The sequence below is a fragment of the Sinohyriopsis cumingii genome, chromosome 16, assembly GCF_028554795.1.
Source record: "Sinohyriopsis cumingii isolate HCF-2022 chromosome 16, ASM2855479v2, whole genome shotgun sequence".
Classification (NCBI taxonomy): Eukaryota; Metazoa; Mollusca; class Bivalvia; order Unionida; family Unionidae; genus Sinohyriopsis; species Sinohyriopsis cumingii.
In genome coordinates this window covers 83,648,445-83,663,054 of record NC_142976.1, presented here as the reverse complement: position 1 = coordinate 83,663,054, position 14,610 = coordinate 83,648,445, and the positions used below count along the sequence as shown (strand labels likewise).

The 14,610-nt window shown below is 37.2% G+C and overlaps 1 protein-coding gene across 2 annotated transcripts in view; it reads left to right on the top strand.

The window, feature by feature from the left end:
* The first annotated feature begins 7,846 nt into the window (after positions 1-7,846).
* LOC149780915 (GPI-anchor transamidase component PIGU-like) overlaps positions 7,847-14,610 on the top strand; it is a 59,111-nt gene continuing 52,347 nt past the window's right edge. For both annotated transcript variants that reach the window (XM_089938012.1, XM_089938011.1), the window contains exon 1: positions 7,847-7,982. In XM_089938012.1, coding sequence (XP_089794138.1) covers positions 7,847-7,982 — 136 coding nt within the window. The remainder of the gene's footprint in view (positions 7,983-14,610) is intronic.

Genomic DNA, 14,610 nt, shown 5'->3' with positions numbered 1-14,610 from the left:
GACCTTTCAAGCCTACGTTTGGTGACAGGAATTACTTGAGATCGTACTTGTCCCTGTACGAAGCCACCGGACAATTAGGGACCAACACCAGTCACGGCATTTCGTACGACGATTATACAGGAGGCTATGCTTTGTGGGCTTTTGATTTCACTCCAGACCAAGGCAGTGACGAGGGACATTTCCACCCTATAAAATCTGGTCAGCTGCGTGTGGAACTTCAGTTTGCAGAACCTCTACCCCAGACGGTCAACGTCCTCCTGTATGCCGAATTCGATAATACCCTAGAAATCAACAGCTTGAGAGAAGTCATTTTAGACTATTAGAAACCATGGAAGAATGTTATCCCTTTTTACATAGGCCATTATGGTTTTCTTTTGTCTTTTAGCTAGGAAACGTGGTGTACATTAAAAAACCCAATGACTTCCAAGAATGGAAATTTCATTTTCATCTACAATGTTGTCAACCTTGTGTTAATTGAAAAAAAAAATGTTTGTTATTTGAATTGAATTGTTAATTTTAAAATATTTGTGAATTGTTAGTGGTAAGTTATTGAAATAAAAAATGTTGTGTTTTGAAATAAATGCGTTTGTCGTTTGTTTTGCTATGGGTATCATGAACCATGCTCTTTGACTTCTCTCTATCCCTCACATCACACTAATTGAGCGATCCAACTAGAAACCATGTGGGGATGTTTTCCTTCGCGTCCGCGCTTTTACCATAAAAGCTGGGCAGTCTCCAGTCTGATCATCCATTGTTGACTCATCCTCCTACGAAGATGTGCTCAAGATTAGCCAAGCTGAACGAAGCCTACGTCAATTTGCATCGTAGCCTGAAGAGACAGAGAATGTCAGAATGTTACAAGTCACTGAAGATATGATAGTAGAGCTCTTCAGAGAGGAAATAAACAGGGAAAAAGAAAAATGGAAGGAGAAGTACAGACTTCAGAAACAGCAGAGAAAACAGAGAGAGCAGCAGCAACAGCAGCAGCAACAGGAACCTGACAGAGGTTTTGTCGACTGCCGTGTCGACACCAAAGAGTTTTCCTTATCTTTCCGAAGAAGCAGACCTTATCCAGTGAGAAAGTTTGCCACCAGACGAGGTCGCAATCTTAGATCCTAAAAGATTGCCATCACTTCGTTCACACAGAAAACCCCCCAGCCCTTTTCAGGGCTACCCCATACTCTCGAAAACAAATAATCATTTCATTGCCTATGCTAGGTTAGTCCGTTAGAAAAAAATTAGAAGTGCGTCTATAAGCACATGATTTCTTTATCTGGGTTAATAAGTGTGACTCTAAGTCCTTCGTTTCCGTCGCTTGTCAAATTTATTAAAAAAAATAGTAATGGTCAGTAGAAAAAAGTGAGTGAGTGTTTCTTTAAGGTCCGCGCGTTTTTTTTTTTTTTTTTTTTTTTTTTTGTAATCATATAGGTCATGTAAGATTTGGGTCTTAGGGGATGTTTTCCTTCACGTCCGTGCTTCAAGCATAAAGTGGAAAACGTTCCTCAGTCTGGCTACCCATCGTTGACCCGTCAAAAGTGCATAATGAGTAGAATGAGCAGCAGACTGACTAAGTTAATGGAACTTCAGATGCACCTGGAGTATGCCAGGCGGCTCCTGGACGAACTGTCAGCAGAGGCTATTGTTGAAGAAGCCAGGATAGAGCAGGAGGAGGAAGAGAGAAGACAGAAAGAAGAGGAGGAAAAGAAAAGGGGAATCAGGTCTCACGTAATGATGAGACCAAGTTGTGAGGTGAAGCCCATGGTGAGGGAACCTCCACAGGCTATGGTTGCACCACAGCCAGTAGCAAAACCACAGCCACAACAACCACAGCCGGTACCAAGAGCTGCTGTCCCCCAAATGGAAAACTGGGCGGAGGAATTGGAGACAGCGCGGGAGCCACGGCGGCAAGGACGGCATCCTCGGGTGTGGCACAGAAGAAGAAGAGAGAGGGAAATCTTCAGAATCCCAGAAACTGAAGATTGGGATGCTGAGGCTAATCATCAAGCCTCTGCACTCCCAACCACAAGAGTGAACTGGGAGAACGACTGGAGTAGACGTTGTGTCTGTGGTGCTAGACCCGGAAGGTGCCGTCATTAACCAGGTGCATCTGGAGTTCCAGAAAAACAGCCCTTTTCAGGGCCAACCAAAAATCTAGAAAAGAAACACTATTCAATTTGCCAATGTGTGAATGTGGAGTAGTGTGATTATAAATACTTACTCCTTTCCTGATGTGATTGTGTGTGTGTGTTTGTGTGTGTGTGTGTGTGTGTGTGTGTGTGTGTGTGTGTGTAAGCGCCCATGTACGTTTATGTGGATAGTATATTATAGTTATGTTATTGCTCCTTCCCGTGTGTGGATAGTAGAGGTTGGGTTTGATTTTACTTCTTCGATAGTAGATTATGGTTATGTTATTGCCCCTTCCCGTGTGTGGATAGTATATTTGTGGTTTGATTATTGGCTTCTTCGCGTGTGTAGATTATGGTTATGTTTTTAGCTTCTCCCGTGTGTGGATGGTAGATTTTGGTTATGTTTTTGCTTCTCCCGTGTGTGGATAGTATAGTTTGGGTTTGATTTGGCATATCCGCGTGTGTGGATAGTAAATGGTGGGTCTGTTTCTGCTTCTTGGCATGTGTGGATAGTAAATGATGGGTTTGTTTCTGCTTCTTGGCGTGTGTGGATGGTAGATTTTCGGGTTTGATTTGGTTTCTTCTCATGTGTGGATAGTAGATTATGGTTATGTTTTTAGTTTCTCTCGTGTGTGGATAGTATAGTTTGGGTTTGATTTGGCATATCTGCCTGTGTGGATAGTAAATGGTGGGTTTGTTTCTGCTTCTTGGCGTGTGTGAATAGCAGAGTTTGGAGTTTAATTTGGCTTCTCCGCGTATGTGGATAGTAGATGAGTGTTTAGTTTTGGCTCCTTCGCATGTGTGGATAGTATATAATGGGGTTTGTGGATAGTCAAGTAAGAGTTTGTTTTGCTTCTTCGCGTGTGTGGATAGTATAGTATGGGTTTGTTTCTGCTTCTTAGCGTGTATGGATAGGATAGGTTGGGTTTGATTTGGTTTCTCCTCGTGTGTGGATAGTAAATTGTGGTTATGTTTTTTGCTTCTCCCGTGTGTCAATGGTATATTTTGGGTTTGATTTGGCATCTCCGCGTGTGTGTGGATAGTAGATGGTGGTTATGCTTTTGCTCCTCCCGTGTGTGGATGATAGATTTAGGGTTTGATTTGGCATCTCCGCGTGTGTGGATAGTAGATTGTGGTTATGTTTTTGCTTCTCAGCGTGTATGGATAGTATAGTTTGGGTTTTAGTTGGCTTCTCCTCCTGTGTGGATAGTAAATGGTGGTTTGTTTCTGGTTTTTGGTGTGTGTAGTTGGTATATTTTGGGTTTGATTTGGCATATCCGCGTGTGTGGATAGTAAATGGTGGGTTTGTTTCTGCTTCTTGGCATGTGTGGATAGTAAATGATGGGTTTGTTTCTTCTTCTTGGCGTGTGTGGATGGTAGATTTTCGGGTTTGATTTGGCTTCTTCTCATGTGTGGATAGTAGATTATGGTTATGTTTTTAGTTTCTCTCGTGTGTGGATAGTATAGTTTGGGTTTGATTTGGCATATCTGCCTGTGTGGATAGTAAATGGTGGGTTTGTTTCTGCTTCTTGGCGTGTGTGGATAGTAGAGTTTGGAGTTTAATTTGGCTTCTCCGCGTGTGTGGATATAGATGAGTGTTTAGTTTTGGCTCCTTCGCGTGTGTGGATAGTATATAATGGGGTTTGTGGATAGTCAAGTAAGAGTTTGTTTTGCTTCTTCGCGTGTGTGGATAGTATAGTATGGGTTTGTTTCTGCTTCTTGGCGTGTATGGATAGTATACTTTGGGTTTGATTTGGCTTCTCCTCGTGTGTGGATAGTAAATTGTAGTTATTTTTTTTTTTTTGCTTCTCCCGTGTGTGGATGGTAGATTTTGGGTTTGATTTGGCATCCCCGCTTGTGTGGATAGTAGATTGTGGTTATGTTTTTGCTTCTCAGCGTTTATGGATAGTATAGTTAGGGTTTGATTTGGCTACTCCTCGTGCGTGGATAGTAGATTGTGTTTATGTTTTTGCTTCTCCCGTGTGTGGATGGTAGAGTTTGGGTTTGATATGGTATCTCCGCGTGTGTGTGGATAGCAGATGGTGGTTATGTTTTTGCTTCTCAGTGTGTATGGATAGTATAGTTTGGGTTTTTTAGCGTCTTCTCGTGTGTGGATAGTAAATGGTGGGTTTGTTTCTGCTTCTTGGTGTGTGTATGGTAGATTGTGGTTATGTTTAAAGCTTCTCAGCGTGTGTGGATGGTAGATTATGGTTATGTTATTGCTCCTTCCCGTGTGTGGATAGTAGATAATATGAGAAGAGAAAAATAGGGGATGTTTTCCTTCACGTTCGTGCTTTAGATGTAAAACTCACAGCGTTCGTCATTCGCGCTATTCTACAGAATAAAGAAAACGAAGATGGTGGCAGTGACGGAGTTATTTAACAAATTGAGAGATAGCTATTTCTGGATAATAGATGGAATATATGTGATGGAAACGTTAGAAAAGGAATTCAAGTATGATGGAATTGAAGATTATGTGACCAGTTTGAAAATATTTAAAGACCTGGTACAAGGAATGACTGAGGAAGAAGTGGAAAGAATTAGAGGATTGATTGACCCACCTTATGTCAGAGTGGGAAGTTTAAAGGAAGCACTTGAGAATGTCATCCAAGTCAGGTGTGTCTTAGAAAAAATAGTGTATTGGACGGAGTTGTCTTATGTGAAGAGGGGTCTGGACAGACTGAAAAAAGAGAAGAAATAATGAGACACGTGATGACCCAAGAGGTGAATAACATCAAAGAAAAATGGTCAAATGAAAGAAAGGAAGAAGAGAATAGAAAGACAAAAGAAAGCTTTGAGAAACTAACTAAGAACTGGATTAAGATCCAACAAAAATTCGGAGCGATGGGTCATCCTGACTGGATGCCAGAGTCTGAAAAGAAGGAGAAGAAGAAAAGAGTATTAGGAAAAGCCAGGAACTGGTGGAAAAAATGGAGAAAGTAGAAGAAAAAGAAGCAGAAGAACCCAAAGGCCCTTTTCAGGGCCCCTCATAGGTCTCGAAAAGACACGACTTTCTTGCCTCAAATTATTTTTCTTCATGTGGTATCCATGTTTGTCTCTTGTCTGTTGTCTATTGTCTGTGTTATCTCCATCTCCCCTGTTCAATTCCCATTGTCCCTATACAGTCCCACCATGTTCAAGTTCCATTGTCCCCAGAATGGATATACCATGTTTTTAATGGTAAGTCATATTGTCCCTAGACAAGCCCATCCATGTTCAAGTCCCATTGTCCCCATAATGGATAGACCCTTTTCTAACGTTAAAGTCCTATTGTCCCTAGACAAGCGCCCCTCCCCCATGTTAAATTCCCATTGTCACCATAGTGGATGTACCCTGTTTTAACATTACAGTCCCCTTGTTCCTATAGCGTCCCACTATACTACTCGTATCCGACCTCACCTATGTGTACACACCAGCAAGATACTTACGCTCCTCTTCTGACAATCGTATACTCATTATTCCCACTATGAAAACAAAGTCATATGGACAGCGTTCTTTTGCATACCAGGGCCCAGTAACGTGGAATGAACTGCCCACTGAACTTAGACACAAAGACACAGTGATCCAATTCAAGAGTGCTCTCAAAACTCACTTATTTCGACTGCAAGAACAAACTTAAAGACCTAACAATGTTTCCTACCTTAAATATTTTCAGCATGTTTTTTATGTTTTCTAATTTCATGGTGTTTGTTTTTGTAATCATATCATTATATATGTTTTTTTATGTTATAGGTGTTGTCTAATGTTGTAAAGCGCTCAGAGCTTCTAAAGATTAGGCGCTGTACAAAGTCCTCATTATTATTATTATTATTATTATTGTTGTTATCCTGTCTTCTGTATATTACTGATCACCGCTCCAGTGGGCTAGTGGTTATAGCGTCCGCCTCGGATACGGGAGGTCGAGGGGTTCGACCCCGACGGAGTCATACCAAAGACTTACAAAAATGGCACTAACAGCTGCCTCGCTTGGTGCTCATCATTGAGAGGTTAGTGTTAGGACTGGTCGGCCTGGTATCAGGATAATGTGACTGGGTGGGACATCATGCTGCATGTCTGCGGCATGATGCCCCAGTGCTAGACATCACTATAAACTGCCACACTGCAGACATGGTAGCGATATGACTGAAATGTTTTTAAAAGCTACGTTAAGAATCCAAATCACACACACACACACACTCTCTCTCTCTCTCTCTCTCTCTCTCTCTCTCTCTCTCTCTCTTCTTGATCAATGTAATCCCGCATGTACAGGCAGATTTTCAACAAATACATTTCTTTTTCTGGGATGTGCGTCTTCGATAAACTTAATGTTTACAGTAACAGCCGAAGCTGACACAATATCTAAACATTATTCTTCTGTGCTATTTACATAACCCCAAACCGACGTCGCCGTTTCTGAAATCTGGAAGTTTTACTTAATTTATCTATGTCAGGCCAAATGCCTAGTACGTATTTTATGGGGCAGAAAGTTGTGGTTTTACAAATACACTCTTTTTGAGTTTCATGATATTTTTTCTTCTTTCTTTTCTTCATAGTATGCAGTAGTGCTCCTTTAATAATAATTATAATTAAAAAAAAGTTTACGAGTTTTGGGTTGTTTTCCACTGGACAGGTTGATCAGGTGGTTCTTAGCAGAATTAAGTTATTTCCCTGTGGATGGATTAGGTTATGAAGGTTCTTTTACGATGTGGGATATTTGCAGATTGTCAAATAGGGACGGTAGAAAATGCATTTGTACCTCTTAATCTTTTATATAAGTAGCTAGGGCTGGACAATTATTTCCTTATTTCTTGTATTCTTGTTTTAACATCAAGTATGCATAATTATTTTATGTTGTGTTTGGATACTATTTGAGAGGAACATTTGTTTAGATTATTCATTGTAACTATGAAGTGCTCACTGGACTAAAATATTATTCTGGGACTAGTGTGAATTCTTTAAAGTATTTCTGGAAAAGGACATTATGATGCATTATGGCTGTTGGCAGACCAGTGTATTTGAGGATCTGAAATTCATTCCGAACTTTCGATTCTTGAATATAACCTTTTATGATTATTCTGGATTCAGTTCACAATACTCTAAGTTCTTCTTACATTTTCATTTTATAACCTTGATAAGTAAATTATTGTTAAGTTTGACAAAACTTCTAAGTTTTGCTTCTTTCTGTTATTTTGAATGACCATAAGTCGAAATAGTTAGATGGCATTTTGTTAGCAGTGAGCCAGTCAATCAGAACGTTGAACTGCTTCAAGTATGTTAATCAGTTTCAAAATCCTGTGAGAAGGCGGACAAAGGTTTTATCTTCGGTTTTATTTCCTAATTTATTACACTTTGTTGAATTTGTTTTCGTGTATCGTATATAGGTGCGTGTGGATTTTGAATATTTTGCTATGATAAACTATTGCTTTAAATTGTATTAAGGATTTAGACTAAGAAAAATATTTGATTAACAATAATATTTATATAGTTTTAAAAATAGTTCATCCTGGTGATGCATTTTTTAAAATCATTATTACTTTTTAAAATGTTACTATGTCTTATCATTAACAGTATATTTCAGGAAAATAACTATTACTATTGTTTATTTTGATCATTCCAGAATTCGATAAACTATTACGTATCCTTTCAATTATCTATTTATTTATCGCATAATGCTCAGCATTATTATAAACTCTGTTACCTCAGCACCATTTGTGGGCTGGTTTGTTTGTATACATATAAAGATGGCGCCTCCCATAGCAGTGGCTATCTGCTTCATAGCCGGGTTAATCTTGCGTCTTTCTCTGTTTAGAACTTCATTATCCCCCTGGTTTGCAGAAAAGACTGAAATTTCCACACCAGTCACATCATGGGAAAGAGGTAGGTTGCCATTTTTGTGTTGTTTGATAATGTGGCACGCTTTTTCATGTGAACTCGGCGCTATGAAGTACGGATGCATGTACTGTATTTAGTACCACAGGTGCTCGACGCGAGCTTGATGTTGAGGAAAAAAGACCCCCCCCCCCAATAATCTGAAGGAAAAAAATCATTCAGAGTGATGCAAATACCTTAGATTACCCCCATGACCCGTTCTGACAGAACTCTCTCATATGAGTGAAGGTACGTAACTTCCAAAGAATTATGGAGAACTCGCCCTGGGAGAACTCATCCCAGGTGTCAGGAGAAGTTGCCTCATGGTGGTCAGAGAAGTCGCCCCATTGCGCCTTGTGAAGTCGCTACAAGGATCATAGATATTAATTCTGAGATGTCGCCACATGGTTGTTATGGCTTTATTTATTGTTGTTTTTCTTCAACTTAATAACTTACTAAATCTGCAAAATGTGCAACTTTGCAACTTTTCTATTTGATCAACTTTGCTTTTGTACTTAACGAGAAAGAAGTGTTCTTTGTCCTGTTTTGCTCTGCTCTTCAAATCATTAGATGCATTTTAGTTGGAAAAATAGAGCGGGTGTAAGCATGATGTGACATTTGCAGTTTTATATATGTAGCAAACCCAGTCTAACACGGACAAGGTAACAATTTTCCTGGAATTATTACTTTATTATGATCACCGAAAGTAACAGATTTCACGTGTCATTGGAAATAAGTGCCAATCATGCCGCGGTCACGTGACACCTCTCTTCTTTGTTGCAAAATGCAGGTTATTAAAACTTCATGAATATTCATGAAGTTTTCAATCCAATCAGAGGAAATGTAAACAATTTGGTCAGTGGTTGTAGCACATTTCTATGATATGCATACACAAAGAAATAATCCCTAAAACTTGATGCAGATTTGACCAAAAGTTTGGCAATTTAAATAAATGCATCATGCATCATCAACATTGGCATATTTCAAGCTTTATTTTGCTACACAGTTTATATATCGGAAACGTTTATAAACCAACCGCAATGAGCATTGAATTTGTAAAACATTTGAATCTCCGTGTTGACATTGTCTGCCATATTTGAATTTTCTAACAACTGATAATGATGTTAACCTTTCCGCAACTGATGTTCCAAAACTAAGTTATTTTTAATTTTGTACAAATTGGTATGCCAGAAGAACATACTAAAATGATTTTTAAAACATTAGTTTTTATCTTATTAATGCTTGTTAGACAGTACACAGTCACAAAATGAACATGCATAGCGTAGATTTTCATCCACTATAAATAGGCTCAATTGTCTGATGAAATAATGATTAAAAAATTGCACCCCTATCAGACAAATGTAAAGTTTCAGTATGACAATTTAAAAAAAAAATACTTTGATGAGTGTAGCAAAATAACTACACACACACTTAACCCTTTACCTCATAGAGCATAGTTACAAAGTGCAGTGCGCTATAAATAGAACATCTGTTTCCTATTTGACTCCATACGTGTAGGCCTGCATGTTAACTGTTAAGCAATATACTGTATGTTACTTTTAACAGCAATTTTAACCATTTTACATTTTGGTACATATTTATTATGTGTGGAAAATTTTAAGAATAAAGTCTGATTGTTATAACTGTGTAATTATTTTTCATGAAGAATTTTTATGTGCTTTAAAATCTTGAGAGAACTCGTTCACCGTCATGTCAGTGAGGCCGCATGATCAACCATAGCTGCCATTTCTCATACTCGAAATTCACAAGTTTTTCATCTGCGTCTACATCACTAAGTCATCAGAATTTGATAATTTATAAAAACTAATTGCTGCCTACATCAATATCAGAGCCTTTACCTAAGTTATTGAATCTTTCATAGTTGTGATTCTAATGGTGAAAACTTAGCAAATACTGAATGAAATCTGCGACCTCCATTTTGGAGAGTGGAGATGACCCAGTTACTTTAAATAGCAGATATCGACCAGAGCATAAACATGACCACGTGATCTGACATAATTGTCATTCGCAGAAATGAATGTAGTATCTAATATGGAGTTTTCCCCGAAGAATGAGCTACGAATAACCGGCTTAAAATGGCTGATGTTTATAGCAGGCATCAAAAGGCGCTTCCTTGCGAATGGAGTAGAGGCGTCAAAAGGCGCTTCCATGCGAATGGAGTAGAGGCGTCCAAAGACGCTTGCATGAGGTAAAGGGTTAAAGTGGGTTCTTAAATTCACAATGCATTGATAACATTTGATAGGATCAATAATGTTTTCAAATTAAAAAACAACAAAAATACAAAGTCTAAAAGTGATAAATTATTTTGCAGATACACAATATTGAAATTTTTGTTCTAAGTGAAAGACAGCAGCATTTCCTGGTCCATTTTGCAAGGAGCTAAATATAACATCACAAGATTTAGAAGATCAAACCAACTTGAATTCTATTTATGAGACTATGTCTTGCAACATTGTTTCAATGACAATTATGAATAAACATTGCATTTTTTTGTTATTTGAAATTGTTTTACATATGAACTATTGCTAATGTGATATATTTGCATTAAGTTAAATACCATAAAGGTTATGACGTGTTTATATGCTTTTCATTTACAAATGAAAATATTTAAGGTGGACCACATATTTAATGAGAGCAATGAATTCAGCAGGAAAAATGCAATCAGAATATCAAGTTTCATAATAATATCTAGAGTGGCCGAGTGGTCTAAAGCACTCACCATTCCGGATCACTGTCATCTCACTTCTGTCTGCGTGGGTTCGAGTCCAAGGCTCGGCTAGCGTGGGTACGTGGGAAAGCCTGCCAGTAGCTTCTCATGGGCCGGTGGTTCTTCCCTGGGTTTTCCAGGGTTCTTCCTCCACCAGTTATACTGGCCGCCATCTATAGCCTATCTTGTGCTGAAAAATGGTGTTAAACCCTAGAACAACAATAATATCTCAAAAAAGAAAGTTATAACATTTTTTATGGAAAGAACATTTTACTTCGGTTCCATAACTGCCACCTAATCTGAATTCATTTAAATAAGACACAAATTGTAGAAATTTGTAAATATTTTGGAACTTAAAAGTTGCATAACTTTTTTCCTAATAGAGATATTTTAAAAAATTAAACTGTTTTGGAATGCTGTTAAAAAGATATATATGAAGAAATCAAGTGTTTGCAGTTATTTCAATATCAGAAAAATGTCTGGGGTTGCTAATATATGAAAGGGTTCCAACCTAATAACCAAAGTCATCCTGAAATGACTTTATGGCAAGACCTCTATAACCCAAAATTGACTGAATTGGTGCTGACCATCAGTAAGCCAGAGGGTTATAGTATCATCTCTAATTGAACAATTTAATCTGATTTTTCATGGAGATTTGCTAACCATTGACGAATGTTACTTGAACTCGACAAAAAGCATCATTTATGTCTACTCAGGAAATGTGGTCACTACTGAGTTCAACATCATAGCTAATGCGCAGAATTCATATGGTTTCTGAAAGCTCACATGCACTACGCCCATCATTTAGTTTATTTCTTCTTTTTTTGTCAGTGTTCATAATTTTATTATTTCTCAATAAAACAAACTATTTAAAGTTAAACAAGAAGTTTTAAAAATATTTCACGACTAAATTGCTGATGCAAAATAAACAGGATTACGTTATTTTATTATATATAACAACAGCATGATTACACGTACTAATCGAATTTTGTTACCTTAAATGAATTTTTGAACTGCTCGACGTACTTGGGACATGATGATAAGATCATCTTTAAAAAACAAATTTAAATGTCACATTTAAATCCTGGACTAAACTGAATAATATTTCACCTGGTCCGAATCAGCATACTTACTCAAAAATGACTGGCTACTTAATAGTACTTTTGATAAAATTAATTACATTTATTTGAACATCAATGAATTTAAATAAGTTGCACACAGGATTTTGTCAAAATTGGTTAAGGGCAGAAATGTTTATATCAGAGTTACAAACAATGAACCCCTGATACCAACAATACTAATTTTTAAACAAGTGTTCCTGTTGTTTTAGTGGATGTTCGATGAAAAGTAGGATCTCAGCAAATTTGGATACAAATGCAGCATATAATCTTGAACAGATGGAGTGAAGCCATCAGATAATTAAGCTGTATTTCAGTTATTCTAACCCAGGTTTGTTTCTATTTAATAGGGTACTTGCTGATATAATTTAGATATTACTAAAATAAGAGGCAAAGATTAAATTCCATTGAAAATAATGGCATTCATTGAAAATAAATAGTTTAATGAACTGTTGCAATAAACAGTCTGCTCTTTGATGGATGGAGACAAAACTTATGAGGGAAATTAGGAAACTGTAAATTAATCTGTTATATGATGTAACACTCGGGGTTGCATAAATTTCTTACCATCTTGGATACCACACAGATGATTATATCATCTCATGTTTGGTAACTTTCAGACAAACAAGTCTGCTATAACGCTTGACAATGGTAACAGTACTAAACGGCATCAACAACAGCAAACAGTAATTCTGCATTGATCGGTAATAATAGTCTGACATATACAGGCTTAAGTAACAGGCTTAAGTAAACACTTGCAATGGAAAACGACGTGTGTGGAGTGGTATATCTGAATTTCAGTGCGAATGTTAATCACAATGAATTATAATCTCAGTTAAGTAATTGAATAATTCAAAATGCGATCAAATAATGTGGTAACCACCATGTGGCAACATCTTTGCTGCTAACAGCATTGTTCTGAGGTACACATTTATATCTTTTAAATAACTTATTTATTTCAAAGATAAATATGAAACAGGTTTTCTGGGTGACATGTTTTGGGGTAACTTTCCAACCATTTGGGGCGACTTCTCCAACCACTCTGGGGCGACTTTTCCAGATATGTTAGGGCGAGTTCTCCATGGGGTGACTTCTCTAATTCTTGCATAGAACAGGATTCCTAAAGTTGAATCGAGTTAATGGCAAGTAAAACTTACTTTTGCATTTACGCTGTTCTGTAATTCTAGAAGGGATGTATCTTAGAGTTACAAACATGGTGCATTTAGCTCTTTTCATCGGTTATCACACGTGCTCGCACTTGTCCCAAGAGGCAAATTTCGCACAAAATTCCATGTTTCGGAGCCAGTAACTTCAGTTTGGTTCAATGCAGAATGAAATGAAATGTTGCTTTACAGTCCCAATAGGCATAATATATTTTTATTTGTTTTGTTAAAGAATAATGTTTTAACTTAACCCAATTTTGACATTCCTGGCTTTCATCACTTTCCAGCCAACTGAAATGTGGGCCAACAAAACTTGAAAACAGGTCCTTTTCTTTTGCAATATTTTGATTTTGTTAGAGAAAAAATACCAGGGTAAGTAACGTCTGACAAAAACATTATAACTTAACTTTGTAGAAAAGCGTCATTATTGGTTGCCAGTTGTGTGTGATATTTCTGAAAATTTGACTTTTGTTATACTGTTAGTCAACATCAAAACACACTACACAGCGCCGTTAGTTAAGCTGTAAGACCCATCACCTCCAGAACAAAAATATTGGGAGAATTGTCTTACATTGTAGGACTAGGATGCATGAATTTTTAATGAAAATTCCATTGCATAAACTATATATTGTGTCCAAGGAATCGGTGAGTCACTTTCCAGAAAAAGATTCCTGTTTAATTTATTTTATATTTTTAAGTGAGTAATGATAAAGTAAAGTTTTGAGCATTTTAAAAATGTTATTGATTTCAGTTTCCCACCAGTTTAAGGTGATTGTTTTGTTAAATTATGCAAAAGCTATAATGATTAACAAAATGCATTATGCTTAGTAGATGCATAGATAAAATAATCATACATTACCACCTCCAAGATACAAAATCTGTTACGGAATAAACCATTTTTATTGATCACTTGTATTTGCTTGTATCATGTGAGTACAGCATTGAATAGTCCCATAATGTAAGACGTATCACATGTTATTTATGTTTTAGTGCTATATCCCAGATGCCCAGAACATAAATATCAGCATCAAAGTCTTACATGTAGGACTAGACATTGACATATACTCTCGGCTAAATGAATATGGTTTTCTCCAGGTTTCCATGACAGCAACATGTTTCTGGTCATTGTTCTCGGGATTAGTAAGTTGAGGATTAAGTGTGCTTTCATTTTTTGTTGTTACAAACGTAAGTTGACATTCATTTAATATTTTCAAATTGTACAATAACATGGGTAGTTTTGGTGATATGACATGATGATTGGACCTCTGATGTCATAGAAATAAAGATTCATGTAGTCATGTGACTAGAAATTCATTATGTCCACTACCAGGTAAAATTTCATCAGTGCTGTAGTTTATCAGTGATTTAAAGACATGTTAAATCTTATACTTGCAATTTCTGAGAAATAACTCATCTGCAAAAGCACAACAGTCACAAGTACCAGAATTTCAAAAGCATAATGGTGAATTGGAAAATCACCTGGCAATTATCCCACCAACATACAAAACCAAGTAAAGATGCTCAACAGCTATTAACAAATATGATTCCTGGAATCATAATGGTCTCACAAAACTTTGGTCATGCTGGGATTAAAGTAGACATTGCACTTAGTGCGCTTTGGTTGTGCT